The sequence below is a fragment of the Vanacampus margaritifer genome, chromosome 6, assembly GCF_051991255.1.
Source record: "Vanacampus margaritifer isolate UIUO_Vmar chromosome 6, RoL_Vmar_1.0, whole genome shotgun sequence".
In the NCBI taxonomy this organism is placed as follows: domain Eukaryota; kingdom Metazoa; phylum Chordata; class Actinopteri; order Syngnathiformes; family Syngnathidae; genus Vanacampus; species Vanacampus margaritifer.
Window position 1 is genome coordinate 1,911,813 of NC_135437.1, and position 16,870 is coordinate 1,928,682.

The 16,870-nt window shown below is 42.2% G+C and overlaps 1 protein-coding gene across 1 annotated transcript in view; it reads right to left on the bottom strand.

The window, feature by feature from the left end:
- The window catches only part of wwp2 (WW domain containing E3 ubiquitin protein ligase 2), a 145,248-nt gene that overhangs the window by 66,634 nt on the left and 61,744 nt on the right, over nucleotides 1–16,870 (bottom strand). The window contains exon 8 of the mRNA XM_077567937.1: nucleotides 3,488–3,644. Within this exon, the coding sequence (XP_077424063.1) occupies nucleotides 3,488–3,644 (157 nt within the window). The remainder of the gene's footprint in view (nucleotides 1–3,487; nucleotides 3,645–16,870) is intronic.

The following is a 16,870-nucleotide window of genomic DNA, read 5'->3' on the forward strand; positions in this document are numbered from 1 at the left end:
ATCGGCCTCAACGTAGTCTTTCTTGAGCTTTATTTTTAAGTTAGCCATTGTTTATTTTATTTTATTTTTTTATTTTTTTCTTGGGGGAGCTCAGTATTGTTCGTTCGGTAATCTTACAGATTGAACATGGCATCACCATTGCTTTCTTTTATTTAATTTTTTTATGATTTTTTGTGTGTGAATATGTGCGTGTGTGTGCATAGGTGCGTGCGTGTGAGCTTGGAGTTTGTGCTCATTAATTCACCTAAAACCTATTAAAAATCCCATACCCTTCACCTAAACCGACTACTTCAGAATCCCGCTAGAGTTGTGAAGTTGTCAGGAGACCCCAGGAAGGATCAAAGAAAAGAAAGAAAAGTGAAATCCAGCACCGACCAGACACCACCTACTGCCCACAGGGTTACAAACCAGAATCTTTCACCAACCACAGAAACATATAAATTCCAACAAATTAGGAGACCTCAAGAAACCAAAGAAAAGACTGAAGAAAGTAAGGAAGGATAGCTGAAGCAGAGTGAGATCCACAGACATCAGCCTCCCCCGATTCAGCGACCAGAGGAAGAAGCAGATTGTGTTTGAATCTCGGTAGATGCTGGTGTGGTGGATCTGGCATGCATGAAAACCTCCACCAAAGAAGGGAGCCGTCGACCCCGGCCAGGACAGGGCAAGCACAACCCCCCAGGGCCTCCCAGGCCGCGGCAGTGCCAGGGCACAACCCCCGGGCCCCACGGGGGCCACCGGCCAAAGAACAAACCAAGAGCGCCCCCCACCCTAACACAGCCCGCGTCCCAAGCCCAACGCAACATAACGGGACACGGTAGGCCCACCAAACACCCCCACCAGCCCAGAGCCCCACCCCACCCCCCAAACATGGCACCAAACACACGTTTTTTGCCCCAACTTCAAGCTTTCAACAAACATGCACTAAAATATCAAAATAATGACAAGGGCATGTACTGTAGACAGCATATGTAGACACCAGTTTATACAGTTTATCAACAACAAAAAGTTGATTTTGTGTTGAGTTACTCTTTAAAACATCTCTCTCTTCATCCGCCGGGTTCGGGCATTTGATGTTGTGTGTGTGCGCGCGCTTATAACTTGTGTTATGGTGCGGATGGATAGAAAGGATGTCAACAACGACGTGCGCCATATGTCGCTCGATTGTTCGTTGCCCGGGGGAACAACCAATTCTCATGCAACGATATAGAAAATGCATGGAACAGCGGCGTTCGCTCTCTAGCTCAATCGATTTGTGCTTAAAAAGACTTGTTATCCCCTCAGGAGGCAGGTACGACACGACAGCAGAGTGGCCCCGTACTTCCTACTTCATTTCCTCCGTGACCGGGCGGGGATACAGAGAATGCGCAAAAAGTGTTTCCATTACATTTTTGTAAAATACTTCTATTTCGACACGTTTCAAAAAACACCTCATGAAAGCGTAAAAACTTTTTGGCGAGTTTTTTCAAATGTGTTTTCCATTACAAGCTTGCTTTTGCGCAACTTGCTATTTTGCGCAAAACAGAGTAATGGAAACACACCTACTGACACTCATCGAAAAGGAATGGGGGGGAATAATTTTATGCATTGTGTATATTTTTAAAAATAATCGTCAGACTAATCGGTGTTATTTTCTGCCAAAAATTGATATCGGCCTAAACAATGCATAGCGGTCGTGCCCTAGCGCACACATCAAATAAACGGTTGCTTTTGATTTGAGATGCCCGACTTGAGGACTTGTTTTAATCGTTGCCAAAATGCTCACATATATGTTTCTTACATGATCTACGAGGTTTTTCAAGTTCCTCTGCTGCCATCATAGTGAATGTATGCTGATCTTGTTGTCGTCATGTGAACAACGCGATTTTTCTATTCTTCACAACCAATCCGCGGCTCATGTGCGGGGCGAACTGTGGTTCATGTTCCCTATGGATCATGAATCGATGATGATCCGTTGCACCAATGTTTACTATTTTAGCGTGACATAGCTTACATATAACGTGGTTCTTGTCCGGTTCACTTCAGCTCTCGAAATTGTAGAAGCCACACATCTGCTTTTAAATTAGAAGCAGTTTTTGGATCTCACGGCGAGGTAGATGGCAGTAATAAATGTTTTCGTATAGCCAGTTCCTGCTCTTTCGTGAAGGTCCACTGCTGCCGGCGTTGCCGACTAGCCTCATTATATTGAGGTTTGGGGAGGGGATCAAAATTGTGAGGGTGGAGTTCACGCTGAGCTAGTGATGTATAAAACCGAAAAAGGTGGGGTTAGTAATGTATAAAACCGATCTGCTGAAACAGCCCATTTGAGAGTGTTGTTTGAGCTGTGTTGACACAAACTGCCATAGACAAGGGAAACATGGGTTCTTTTCCTCACAACTCTTGGAGACTTAGTCAGGGTGGGGGAATGCGTATTAGGATTTAAAAAAAAAAATCTTTTCAGGTCTCCTTTAAGGCACGAATCCCTTCCTTTAAACATGGAGAGTGAATTACAAAGTAAACTAGGGCCAGGATTTTTATAAATAGTAAAGAAAGCAAGCCAGGTAACAGCTGTCACTCATTTACTGTTGCCTGTCCTTTTTTGCGTTTTACACTTGAGGACCACTGCACCAGCCAGGTACTCGTTGCTAACGCTAACACTAGCTGATAGCCACTAACGTCGGAGACTTGTGCCGTATCATACAATGACGGCATAATTAACTTGCGGTTTCATAGCGTCAGAAATTTGCGATTAAATATACTTTTGGGATGGTATTATGATAATGTTGGTAGAAAATATGTAATTTCAATAAAAACTTCGATATGTAAGCCGAAATGTCAAAATGAACCCCGACTGTAACGACATTTGCTTTATTTGGTTATTAACAGAAAGATATTTTTTTCAAAAATAATTTCCAATTTAATAAATTTTGTAGAAACTTTATTTGTACGTACGCTGCCATTGTTGTTTATGTCGCAACACATACAGTGTGTAGTGTTATAGAATGGAGGCTGTCTCTCTGCCGAGCAATACAAAACAGGTATAAAAAAGCAAGGTAAGCCTCGTAGCATTCCTAAAGAAACATGTGTCCGAGAGAGTCACCCTCCCCAACGCTGTGCTCTCGAGAACTCTACCGATGGCATTTTGTTTCTTGAGCAACGCTACGAGGCTTACCTCGCTTTCTTCATACCGTTTTGCATTGCTCTGCAGAGAGCCAGTAGCCATTCTACGTCACTACGCACTGAATGCGGCGCGACGTAAACAACAATGGCGGTGAAAGTACAAATAAAGTTTCTATAAAATGTATTAACTCTTTGACTGCCAGACGTTTTCAGAAACGGGATGTCGCCAGTGCCAGCCGAGGTCCACAGAACATGTTGTGTTTGGACTATGGAAACAAACATACTACCAAATGAAAGATTGAACTCTCATCTTTCATATGGAGCAAACTTGCCATTTCAGGCGGGGTTCCTTTGAATCTTTTACATACACATACATACTCAATCTTACCCAGTGGGAAGCAACTCTGTCTGATGTACTGTGGTGCCATTGCTCGTTTGCTCTGTTCTCGAGGTTGAAGCCAGCCCAAGCTCTGATGGTCTTACCGAACTCTGGTCGTTCTGCTGATCCAGACACAGGGTACTGTTGCTGGTTGCGTTGGACTGACCTAATGAGAGGATATGTGTGATGCAGCAGGCTGATTTTCAGCCCATTGGATGTCAGCTCAACTTTACCTGAGAGATAACACAGAGAACACAAATGAAAACGTGAATTTTCAAATAGCCTTCTAGCATTGTTGTGTATTGCGTTGGTTAGAGTGGACTAATTAGCCATCCAGTGCCGGGAACCAAATAATGTATTAGAAAAAATTTCACTTCAACTCGTCACCATGGCCACAATCTTTTCTCACTAGACGTCAAATTCTCACATTTTGTAGTCACGAATGTCTTCTTTCAGACAAACTAACTTTTATTTGGCTAAGGTGTCATTTAGTACCTTTATTTTCACTTTAAGCTCGGACAAGTCGGGCCAACTCGCCTATTTCTTCCATGTTAAATTCAGGCGCCTTTCGCTCTTCATTTCTGATAAATCATAAGTTTTCAACCTGCTCTCATTTGGTCATTTTTCATCCGATTAAAAAAATGAGAACATGCTCGTGTTCCCCAAACCCTTGCCGTTCTAACGAGCCATTTCTTGAATCTGTATCTTGAACCGTTAAGTCGTGGGAGGCTCTTCTTTGAGGTGTGTGTCTCTCATTCAATCTCAAAGGAATGTTGTTGCGTGACGTCACTTCAACTCGTCACCATGGCCACAATCTTTGCTCACTAGACATCAAATTTTCACATTTTGTAGTCACAAGTGTATTCTTTCAGACAAACTAACTTTTATTTGGCTAAGGTGCCATTTAGTACCTATATTTTCACCTTAAGCCAGGACAAGTCGGACTAATTCGCCTGTCTTTGACATGTTAATTTCAGGCGCCTTCCTCTCTCCATTTCTGATAAATCATAAGTTTTCAACCTGCTCTCATTTGGTCATTTTTCATCCGATTAAAAAAATGAGAACATGCTCGTGTTCCCCAAACCCTTGCCGTTCTAACGAGCCATTGCTTGAATCTGTATTTTGAACCGTTAAGTCGTGGGAGGCTCTTCTTTGAGGTGTGCGTCTCTCATTCAATCTCAATGGAATGTTGTTGCGTGTCGTCACTTCAACTCGTCACCATGGCCACAATCTTTGCTCACTAGACATCAAATTCTCACATTTTGTAGTCACAAGTGTCTTCTTTCAGACAAACTAACTTTTATTTGGCTAAGGTGCCATTTAGTACCTTTATTTTCACCTTAAACCAGGACAAGTCGGACTAATTCGCCTGTCTTTGACATGTTAATTTCAGGCGCCTTCCTCTCTCCATTTCTGATAAATCATAAGTTTTCAACCTGCTCTCATTTGGTCATTTTTCATCCGATTAAAAAAATGAGAACATGCTCGTGTTCCCCAAACCCTTGCCGTTCTAACGAGCCATTGCTTGAATCTGTATTTTGAACCGTTAAGTCGTGGGAGGCTCTTCTTTGAGGTGTGCGTCTCTCATTCAATCTCAATGGAATGTTGTTGCGTGTCGTCACTTCAACTCGTCACCATGGCCACAATCTTTGCTCACTAGACATCAAATTCTCACATTTTGTAGTCACAAGTGTCTTCTTTCAGACAAACTAACTTTTATTTGGCTAAGGTGCCATTTAGTACCTTTATTTTCACCTTAAACCAGGACAAGTCGGACTAATTCGCCTGTCTTTGACATGTTAATTTCAGGCGCCTTCCTCTCTCCATTTCTGATAAATCATAAGTTTTCAACCTGCTCTCATTTGGTCATTTTTCATCCGATTAAAAAAATGAGAACATGCTCGTGTTCCCCAAACCCTTGCCGTTCTAACGAGCCATTTCTTGAATCTGTATCTTGAACCGTTAAGTCGTGAGAGGCTTTCGTTGCAGGTGTGCGTCTGTCATACAATATCAATACAATGTTGGTGCGTGAATTCAAGTGTGCCCAACAAGTTCTAATCAAATGTGTGTGCGCTCTTAAAGTGACAGTAAGATATTTTTAGTTGATGTCGATTATGGTAAACTTCCACATTTCTTGACCGATTTCAATCGTTTGAATTTTATACTGTTCAGCTCATTTAAATAAAAAATAAAAAATACATTTAAAAAAAAAAAACATACACAAGATTATTATTATTATTTTTTAAAGGCAATGGAATGGACTGCTATTTAAATAGTGCTTTTTTTTTTAGCTATACTGCCTGGTCTCTCACGTCTGCATAGCAACTGCCTCAGCCAATCATCTCGCTCATCTCAACTCAACCCCTTTTTTTCTTGGTGTACTCAAGGCTTGGCCTATGTACGGGCGGCCATCTTGGCCAATTGATTAGGTACACCCAGGATTCTCGCCACTACGCTCGCCCAGGGCGGCGGCCATTTTGGCCAATTAATTAGGTACGGCAAGGACTCTCTCCCCCTCGCCCACCCGGGTCGGCGGCCATCTTGGCCAATTTATTAGGTACGCCCAGGATTCTCGCCACTCCGCTCGCCCAGGGCGGCGGCCATCTTGGCCAATTATTTAGGTACGCCAAGGACTCTCTCCCCCTTGCCCACCCGGGTCGGCAGCCATCTTGGCCAATTAATTAGGTACGCCCAGGATTCTCGCCACTACGCTCGCCCAGGGCGGCTGCCATATTGGCCAATTAATTAGGTACACAATTAGGTAGAATTCCCAGTAACCATGGTGACGCTAGTCCCAAAAAACTCCCAAATTAATTTCCCATTGGAAAATGCGGCCCGTACCGTAGATCGCACCGGCACAAATGAGGTATCAAACGATGTGGCTCGATCTGACTCGCTGCGCTACTATTTTTCTAAGAATTCCCAGTTACCATGGCGACGCTATTCCCAAAAAACTCCCAAATTAACTCCCCATTGGGAATGAATGAACATCAAGCACCTTTTTCCAAGACACGCTGCGCGCGCATACGTTATCCAACCGATACGAATTTTAGCTCATTTTGTAGGAATTTTTCCCATCTTTAGCTCAGTGTCGAAATCTTTTTTAAGGAATGAAAGCTCTCCCCCCTGTGCGGGTTCAAAGACAGTGAGCAAACAGCAGACAAATAGCCTTCTCCCATTGTTGTGTATTGCAAGTGCCAGAGTGGAGCAATTAACTTTAGAGTGGCGGGAACAAATAAATGTACTTCCAAAAGTTTCACTTCAACTCGTCACCATGGCCACAATATTTGCTCACTAGACATCAAATTCTCACATTTTGTAGTCACGAGTGTCTTCTTTCAGACAAACTAACTTTTATTTGGCTAAGGTGTCATTTAGTACCTTTATTTTCACTTTAAGCGAGGACAAGTCGGACAAACTCGCCTATCTCTTCCATGTTAAATTCAGGCGCCTTTACCCCTGCATTTCTGATAAATCATAAGTTTTCAACCTGCTCTCATTTGGTCATTTTTCATCCGATTAAAAAAATGAGAACATGCTCGTGTTCCCCAAACCCTTGCCGTTCTAACGAGCCATTTCTTGAATCTGTATCTTGAACCGTTAAGTCGTGAGAGGCTTTCGTTGCAGGTGTGCGTCTGTCATACAATATCAATACAATGTTGGTGCGTGAATTCAAGTGTGCCCAACAAGTTCTAATCAAATGTGTGTGCGCTCTTAAAGTGACAGTAAGATATTTTTAGTTGATGTCGATTATGGTAAACTTCCACATTTCTTGACCGATTTCAATCGTTTGAATTTTATACTGTTCAGCTCATTTAAATAAAAAATAAAAAATACATTTAAAAAAAAAAAACATACACAAGATTATTATTATTATTTTTTAAAGGCAATGGAATGGACTGCTATTTAAATAGTGCTTTTTTTTTTAGCTATACTGCCTGGTCTCTCACGTCTGCATAGCAACTGCCTCAGCCAATCATCTCGCTCATCTCAACTCAACCCCTTTTTTTCTTGGTGTACTCAAGGCTTGGCCTATGTACGGGCGGCCATCTTGGCCAATTGATTAGGTACACCCAGGATTCTCGCCACTACGCTCGCCCAGGGCGGCGGCCATTTTGGCCAATTAATTAGGTACGGCAAGGACTCTCTCCCCCTCGCCCACCCGGGTCGGCGGCCATCTTGGCCAATTTATTAGGTACGCCCAGGATTCTCGCCACTCCGCTCGCCCAGGGCGGCGGCCATCTTGGCCAATTATTTAGGTACGCCAAGGACTCTCTCCCCCTTGCCCACCCGGGTCGGCAGCCATCTTGGCCAATTAATTAGGTACGCCCAGGATTCTCGCCACTACGCTCGCCCAGGGCGGCTGCCATATTGGCCAATTAATTAGGTACACAATTAGGTAGAATTCCCAGTAACCATGGTGACGCTAGTCCCAAAAAACTCCCAAATTAATTTCCCATTGGAAAATGCGGCCCGTACCGTAGATCGCACCGGCACAAATGAGGTATCAAACGATGTGGCTCGATCTGACTCGCTGCGCTACTATTTTTCTAAGAATTCCCAGTTACCATGGCGACGCTATTCCCAAAAAACTCCCAAATTAACTCCCCATTGGGAATGAATGAACATCAAGCACCTTTTTCCAAGACACGCTGCGCGCGCATACGTTATCCAACCGATACGAATTTTAGCTCATTTTGTAGGAATTTTTCCCATCTTTAGCTCAGTGTCGAAATCTTTTTTAAGGAATGAAAGCTCTCCCCCCTGTGCGGGTTCAAAGACAGTGAGCAAACAGCAGACAAATAGCCTTCTCCCATTGTTGTGTATTGCAAGTGCCAGAGTGGAGCAATTAACTTTAGAGTGGCGGGAACAAATAAATGTACTTCCAAAAGTTTCACTTCAACTCGTCACCATGGCCACAATATTTGCTCACTAGACATCAAATTCTCACATTTTGTAGTCACGAGTGTCTTCTTTCAGACAAACTAACTTTTATTTGGCTAAGGTGTCATTTAGTACCTTTATTTTCACTTTAAGCGAGGACAAGTCGGACAAACTCGCCTATCTCTTCCATGTTAAATTCAGGCGCCTTTACCCCTGCATTTCTGATAAATCATAAGTTTTCAACCTGCTCTCATTTGGTCATTTTTCATCCGATTAAAAAAATGAGAACATGCTCGTGTTCCCCAAACCCTTGCCGTTCTAACGAGCCATTTATTGAATCTGTATCTCGAACCGTTAAGTCGTGAGAGGCTTTTGTTCAAGGGGTGCGTCTTTCATGCAATCTCAATGGAATGTGGGGCACGTGACGGCTCCAAGTCAAAAATGGGTGTGCGCTCTTAAAGGGACAGTGAGATATTTTTAGTTTCTGTTGATTATGGTTAACTTCCACATTTCTTGACCGATTTTTGTCGTTTGAATTTTAAACTCTTCAGCTCATTAACATTTTATTAAATAGCTTAGCTAGCATAGCTGCTGCTTGCGAAGCACGTATCAATATCAACCCTAGAAAAGTGGTTTGACACAGATTGAGAGGTAAAGTACACCAACATTTGGCAAAGGGTTCAGCGCATGCTTTCCACCTTGCAAGAGTCAGCAGTCCCATTCAAAATTTCCGCGGGAATTTTTCTAGTTTTTTTATTTTGTTTTGAAGTGACATTAAACAGATCTGTATCCAGTATTGCTGCTATATAAAATTATCAAATGTTCACAAAAGAGGCACAGTAATAATACAGATACAAAAAAATCTTTCAGACAGAAATTGTTTAAAAATAAAAAATGAGGAGATCTACTGTAATGCCGTTTTGAAAACATTATTGTGCAGATTTCAAGTCAATATCAAAACTCAGGACTGCAGTGTGAAAACAAATATTTTGTGAAAGGTATTCACTTTAGTATAACCTATCCATCCATTTTTTCGCTTATCAAGCCTGTTGTTTAATCTTCCTCCTCCCAGTTGATGTATATGGGACGCCGCAACAATCACATCACTTCCTGTTTAGCTAAGTATGTTGCATTACTTTTTCTCCCAAGAGACTCATTAAAAGGCCAGCATTTTTTATATTAAAAGTTTGACACGCACCGCTTTATTGCGATATCAGCGAGAACTTTGTAAAAAGTGTAATCGATCACCCATGCACTTAAATTAATGTCAGTTTCACGATTATGTTAGCCGGTTAGCAAAGCGGTTGGAATAGCAAGGCTTCTACGTCTTTTCCTCGTTAATCACGATTTGTAATCTCTTCGTGAGAACTTCTGCGACGTATCTCGCCTCGACAGTACCCCCGCTTATAGGTAATGCAAGCATCCCAGCAAAGCTTTTGGGGGCTTTCTCCACCATTCAATTTTCAGAAAAACTCAAAAATCCGTGTTTAATGGATGCTAAAACTGCACATTTAGACCCGCAAACTCATATGCTTGTTTCAGACAGCTGTCACTATGGGGTATATGCCACAGAGGAGGCGGGACTTCCAACTTACTGGTTTTCACACATCAACTTTGTTTCCGTTTCCTGTTTGCAACGTGTGGGTTGCAACCCAGTTCTAGCGCTTTCGCCTTTGTGCCCCTCGGTTGCGCGTTCCCGTTGACGGATGCGAGTGTGTAGTGTGTCTGTCTCAGTTTGCCGAAACATTTCGGAGAGTTAAGACAACCGGGTTGTGGGACGCAGGGGTGGGGGTGCAAGTGTTGGAACGCGGCCATCAGTGGTCGAAAACGACGCTGATGTGGAAACCCAAAAGTCGTGGCATCTACCCCATTTCAATGAGCCTAAAGGAGTACCCTGCATGCTTTTAGGTGGGCTTAAAAAAAATATTAGTTAATTAATAATTACGGGTTTGTTATTTTAGTTAATTTTTCAAAGTAGTAGTATTTGTTATTTGCATTTACCCACCTCATAGTCTATTAATTTTCATTGATGAAATGATGCAGAGTATCCCTAGAAGTGAGAGAGTTGTCATTGGTGCAGACTGCAATGGACATGTTGGTGCAGGAAATGAGAAGGTGATGAGCAAGTTTGGTATCCAGGAGAGGAACACAGAAGGAGGACTTGTGGTTGACTTTGCAAAAAGAATGGAAATGGCTGTCGTGAATACTTTCTTCTAAAAGAGGCAAGAACATAAGGTGACCTACAAGAGTGGAGGAAGGAATACACAGGTAGACTACATCTTGTGTATACGGTGTAGGAAGACAAAGACGGCAAAGGCAGAGCAGAGGACGAAATGTGGAAGCTGAAAAAGGAAGAGTGTTGTGTAACGAATACTGCCAGTCACCCTCTATATTTTGTTGTTGTTGTTCTCCCTTCCTCAAACATTCCACTCTTGGAAATATGTGTGAGGTGAAATCTGGGGTTTTGAGGTGAAGCGATAAGCCCCCCCCTCCGGTTTCACCCTCGCCAGAAAAGGTCAAAATGGTACTTCTACCCTTTCGATCATCCTCGCCCAGTTGTATTAGGATGTGAATGTTTAATTTTCACCCGCCAGAACCACGAGTTTATGGTACTAAAGTGTCTTATCGGAGGCTCCATCCTCTCCCCAGTGGAGTTGGGGGATAACACGACAGATAAACCATACCAGTCGTTTAAGTGGACCCAGATGGCCACATTCCAGCGTTCTTGAAAGTTACATATGACCACAGCGCCTTCAAGCGGGGACGGTCGAAACTGCCCTCACTTGGAACTCCTATGACCCACAAAGCAATCTTACACATTTCATACAAAAAAAAAATAATAATTCATCACATACAAGTGAATGTACGCACAATGAAGGTTTTACAGCATGTATGTTTTGTTTGTGTTTGGAAAATAATTTCATTTGTATGTCAACTTCACAAGAGAGTTATTCCGCAAAGAACGAAATTACCTCGTGCCGTAGGATTAATCGATATGTGTAACGATAACATGTTTTGCCTGGAAGAACTTGGCTTGCCAGCCTGACCAAATTTTAATTGTTAGTTATTAATTCTTTAAATAATTTGGAATTTAAGAAGTCTTGGCGTTGAGTCGAGTTAAAGTTGAAGGGGGTCCTCCTCTCCTTTCCTATTCCACGCCTCCACCTTTAAAACCGGCCGCGGACTATTGTTCTCTCTCTCGTCTTCTGCCGCTGTTCCTGTCGTCTTCTTTTTTTTTTCGTCTTTCTAGCCAGAAAGACAAAAGAACTTCCACGTGGCAATTTTTCTTTTGTCCAAGAAACTACCAAGTGTCTCGGACTTGGCGATCGTGCTTGTAGGCAGTGAAAAGCAGCCGGCACGCGTCCGCTCTGGCAGACGGACACCTGTTTTTATTTCATTTTTCATATTTCTTTTTTTGTGTGGTCGCCCACGTCGGCAACACAACCGCCGATGAACTTTCCCGTGACCCTTTTGGGACCCAGACACTACAGTTGAACGGACACGCGCAAGTCCAGTGCGTCCCGCTGCACCTGCTCACCGACTTCCCATTGAATCGAGAGCGGGTCCAACGGCTGATCTCTCTTGGGACGCAGACACACAGCGAATTTTGGCTTCAGGTGATTGGCCAGCTGAGACGCAGATCTCCCCGTGCGCCGAGAGGACAACTCCGGTTGCGGCCGAACGCACCTGAGCCGAGCTGTTGCCCGCGCGTCCAATTGCTGAACAATTTTTCAGAATTATTATTTTTGCCTTGTTTTTGGATCAGTTTTTTCCTTCTTCTTTCTTCAATCGATCTTCCCTCCGCCAGCTTGATTTAACTTAAGTTGCAGTCTTATGACCAATTTGACATATCGCTGGTGCAACTTCCATTTCAAACATCTCACAGATTTGGCAAGTCAAACCTTTCCTTTCTACCTCGTTAAATTGTTCCTTTCTTATTTACATTAGCTCACTTTTATTTGATTTTTTTCCCACCGTATGATAGTTAAGTAGACAGTATTGTGATTCTGTATGTGTGACCGTAATAAACCGTATTAAATTACTAATTTGTCCAAAAGACAACATCAATTATCGCTACAGTATGACTTTCAGGAAGGAGATGAGACAGGCTCTGGATGGTCAGGAGGTGCTTCCAGATGACTGGACAACTACAGCAAATGTGATCAGGGAGACAAGTAGGACAATCCTTGGTGTGTCATCTGGAAGGGAAAGCGATAAGGAGAATTGGTGGTGGAATGAGGAGGTGCATCCAGAGAAAGAGGTTAGCTAAGAAGAAGTGGGACACTGAGAGGACTGAAGAAAGTAGACAGGAGTACAGGGAAATACAAGTGTAAGGTGGAAGTAGAAGTAGCAAAGGCCAAACAAGGGGCTTACGATGACTTGTATGCAAGGTTGGACAGTAAGGAGGGAGAGACTGATCTATACAGGTTGGCAAGGCAAAAAGACAGAGATGGGAAGGACGTGCAGCAGGTTAGGGTAACAAAGGATAGGGGTGGAAGTGTGTTAACAGATGCCAGTAGTGTAATGGGAAGATGGAAAGAGTACTTTGAAGAGTTGATGAATTGTTCAACAGGATCTTAGATAGTGAGAAGATGCCTGAGGAAGGGAGGAGAAAGTGTGCTAATGCCCATTTTTAAGCACAAGGGAGACGTGCACAGTTGTGGCAACTAGACGAATAAAGCTGATAAGCCACACAATGAAGCTATGGGAAAGAGTAGTTTTAAGCTGGACTGAAGGCAGAGGTGAACATTTGTGAGCACCAGTATGGTTTCATGCCAAAAAAAAAAAAGATCCAGTATTTGCTTTGAGGATGTTGATAGAGAATTACAGAGAAGATCAGAAGGAGCTACATTGCGTCTTTGTAGATCTGGAGAAAGCTTATGATAGGGTGCCCAGAGAGGAACTGTGGTTTTGTATGAGGAAGTCTGGAGTGGCAGAGTGGTTCAAGTGGTGCAGGACATGTATGAGGACTGTAAGACAGTGGTGAGGTGAGCTCTATGTGTGACGGAGGAGTTCAAAGTTGAAGCTGGACTACATCAGGGATCAGCTCTGAGCCCCTTCTTGTTCGCTATGGTAATAGACAGGCTGACAGACGAGGTTAGACAGGAATCTCCATGGACTATGATCTTTCGCCATAGCAAGACGTAGTATCTTTGTGTGAATGGGAGGGACCCAAGCAGAAGAGTGAGGTTACAGGGAGTAGAGACAAAGAAGGTGGAGCAGTTAGGGTCAACAGTCCAGAGCAATGGAGAGTGTGGAAAGAATGAAGAAGCATGTGCAGGCAGGCTGGAACGGGTAGAGAAAAGTGTCAGGTGTGATAGAAGAGTTTCAGCTAAAATGAAAGGTAAGGTTTATAAAACTGTGGTGAGAACAGCGATGTTGTTTGGTCTAGAGACAGTGCCACTGAGGAAAAGACAGGAGGCAGAGCTGGAGGTGGCAGAGATGAAGATGCTGAGGTTCTCTTTGGGAGTGACCAGGATGGATAGAATCAGGAATGAGTACATCAGAGGGACAGCACATGTTAGAGGCTTTGAAGATAAAGTCAGAGAGTCCAGACTGAGACGGTTTGGACATGTCCAGAGGAGAGATAGTCAGTATATTGGCAAAAGGATGCTGAGTTTCCAAATGCCAGGCAGGAGGTCTAGAGGAAGACCAAAGTGGAGGTTTATGGATGTCGTTAAAGAGGACATGAAGGTAGTTGGTGTGAGAGCAGAAAATGTAGAGGACAGGGTTAGATGGAGGCAACTGATTCGCTGTGGCGACCCCTCAAGGGAAAAGCCGAAAGGAAAAGAAGAAGAAGAAGAAGATTACAAGAGGTTCAGATAATGGATAGATGTTAGGTTTACTTTGGCACCGTAAGCTTGTAATGTATGACAGCTATATATCATTCACTGCCATTTCCATTTGTTCAGGCTGTCACCTCGTGACAGCAGTGTGTAACAAACATGCAGAATGAATGCTTTTGTCTGTCAAACAAGCGTTCTCTTTCACATCTTTTTTTTTTTTTTGCTTTTTGCTGTAAGTGACAAATGACAATAGACACGATAGGAAGAAAATAAAAAAAAAAATTAAATTGTCTTCACGATTAATATCGTCATATCGCCCAGCACTACTGATAAAAGCTACTTTTGTCACTATTCCACAGAGGTCTCAGTGAAAGTGAATGTGCGTTTAGAACGCAGAGGCCGTGCAGGGGTGGATCCGCTCCTAATGACATCAAACAGTGACAACAGCTAATTTTTTCAGGTTGGGAGGGGCTGGTGCTTGGAGAGCAGAATGACCTAGAATTTCTCCAAAAAAAAAAAAAAAAGCTCCAAATAGTAGATTTTTCACATTGCTGTCCCTTTAAAAAACACTTACTGACTTATAATAATAAGGTGGGTTTTTAGACAATATAGCACATTGAGCTTCCCCAGAAACGCTTACCCATGTATTATTGTTGAAGCACCATCTGTAAGACACTATTACATGTGTAATGTGTGAACTAAATGGCAGTTAGTGTTTGTTTACCTTAAGTGGTCATCGCTAGCGCACCAATGCTAATCGCGATTGCTAACCGTCATGGAATAATGTGCTGAAGCACTGTCTGTAAGTGACTTTTAAGGCACTATGACATGTAGTGTTTGTTTGTGTTAGTTTACCTTAAGTGGTAATTGCAAATCAAGATTGCTAACCTTCATGGAATAATGTGTTGAGGTAGTATCTGGAAGTGACTTTTAAGACACTATTACATGTGTAAAGTAAATATAATGATGCATGTGTGCACTAAATTGTAGTTAATGCAATTTCGCCACCTATGGTCGTTACGCCACAATTTGTGGATTAATCTCTGCTGAGACCATGACTATTGCGTGCAGAGACAGTGAGAAGAGTTTTATGTGAAGCTTGAGTAAACAGTCACGCGTTTATTTGACTCGGTGACAAGCAGAAGAGAGCAGTTGTGCACATGAGGCAACCTTGCAAAGCATTATGGGTTATGTAGTTGATTACATTGAAGTTGAAGTACAGATGTTGTATGTATTGAAAATGAATGGGGAAAAGTTTATATTTAACATTAAATTGTGCCAAGACTAAGTGCAAATTCTGCAGAATTTTTTGCTGTGGTTTTGGGGTACTTCCTGCTCCAAAAATTGCATGGGAAGTCAATGAGTAAACCAAATCTAATTAACGTTATGCAAAGGAGAAAAGGACTGTAATAGTAAAATATAAATATATCCTAACTCTAATTTATGGGGAAGGGTACTCTTTTTGATACAACAGCTCATCTCGATACGCATTGACAGTATGCATGTTTACTGTAAACCAGCTCCCCACAGTTTACAGTAAGAACACAAATGGACCTTTGACTTGTTTGTTTTCTGACTATATATTCTTTATTTTTATACTTTGTTTTAAAAAGAATATATACATTAACATACACATTCAAAAAATAAATGCACTTGAATCTGCAAAATAATAATATTGCATGTACAAGTCTGTGTCTGGGTGAAGTGCAGACACAATATAAAACATTTTAACAAAACAAATTGACTTTAGCACTCTTTGTCTCTGCCATTTTACATCTTGTCTTTAATACAAATATAGAAATAAAAAATACACTTCAAAATGGAGGTTTTGTTTGCTGTGTCCATGACTATCTCCATGAGGCGACTTTCTTTCTTTGCAGATTCACACATGCAAGCACGCCACACACATTAGTTAAGATAGACAATAGCAGCACAACGGAGACATTAACATTAACACTTGTTTCCCTCATTCCACTCAAAAATGACAGTAATGTGCATAAGCCTTCAGTCTGACCACCTGCAACGTTTCCTAGCTTTGGGGGAAACTTCAGCAAAATACCTACCTACCAAGTAGCATGACTACAACAGCAAAAAAAGAAAGAAAAAGCAGACTAGTAATGAGAATAATGTGTTGGTAGAGTAATAAACCATTCACATAAGATGGCGGAATTAAGGAACTTACAATTTCACTCGACTAGACAGTCCCACTAGGGAGGAGCTGGAGCGTGCTCTGCTTGTACACAACGTCGCAACAGCGGAGGGGAGGGAGTGGAGGGCTTAGGTGGATCAAACCATTTTCTAATTAAATGGGGGTGAACTGTATTTTTGTTGTTTAAATATTACTTTTAAACTCTATGGTTTATATACAATACATACTATATAATTTTCTATCTTGTTAAAAAGAACACACAGTAAAAATATACCTATATACTCAAACATTTTGGGGGTGCTATTGCTCACTTTGGGCTGAAGCACCGCCAAAAAAAGGCTAATAGTAGTAATAGTAGCAGCAGCAGTGGTAGTAGTAGTAGTATTACTAGTAATTATTAAGTAGTAACTTGTAGTTGAATGAATAAAAGGAAAACACACTGCAATCTGGTGAAGGTAGGAGTCGAACCCTCGCTTCCTATTTACTGTTCTATGTGGTGACGCACTATCCACTGACCTACAAGGGATTTGTCATCATTGAAGTGTTGTGAAATATAATTGAGGGATGTGAGTG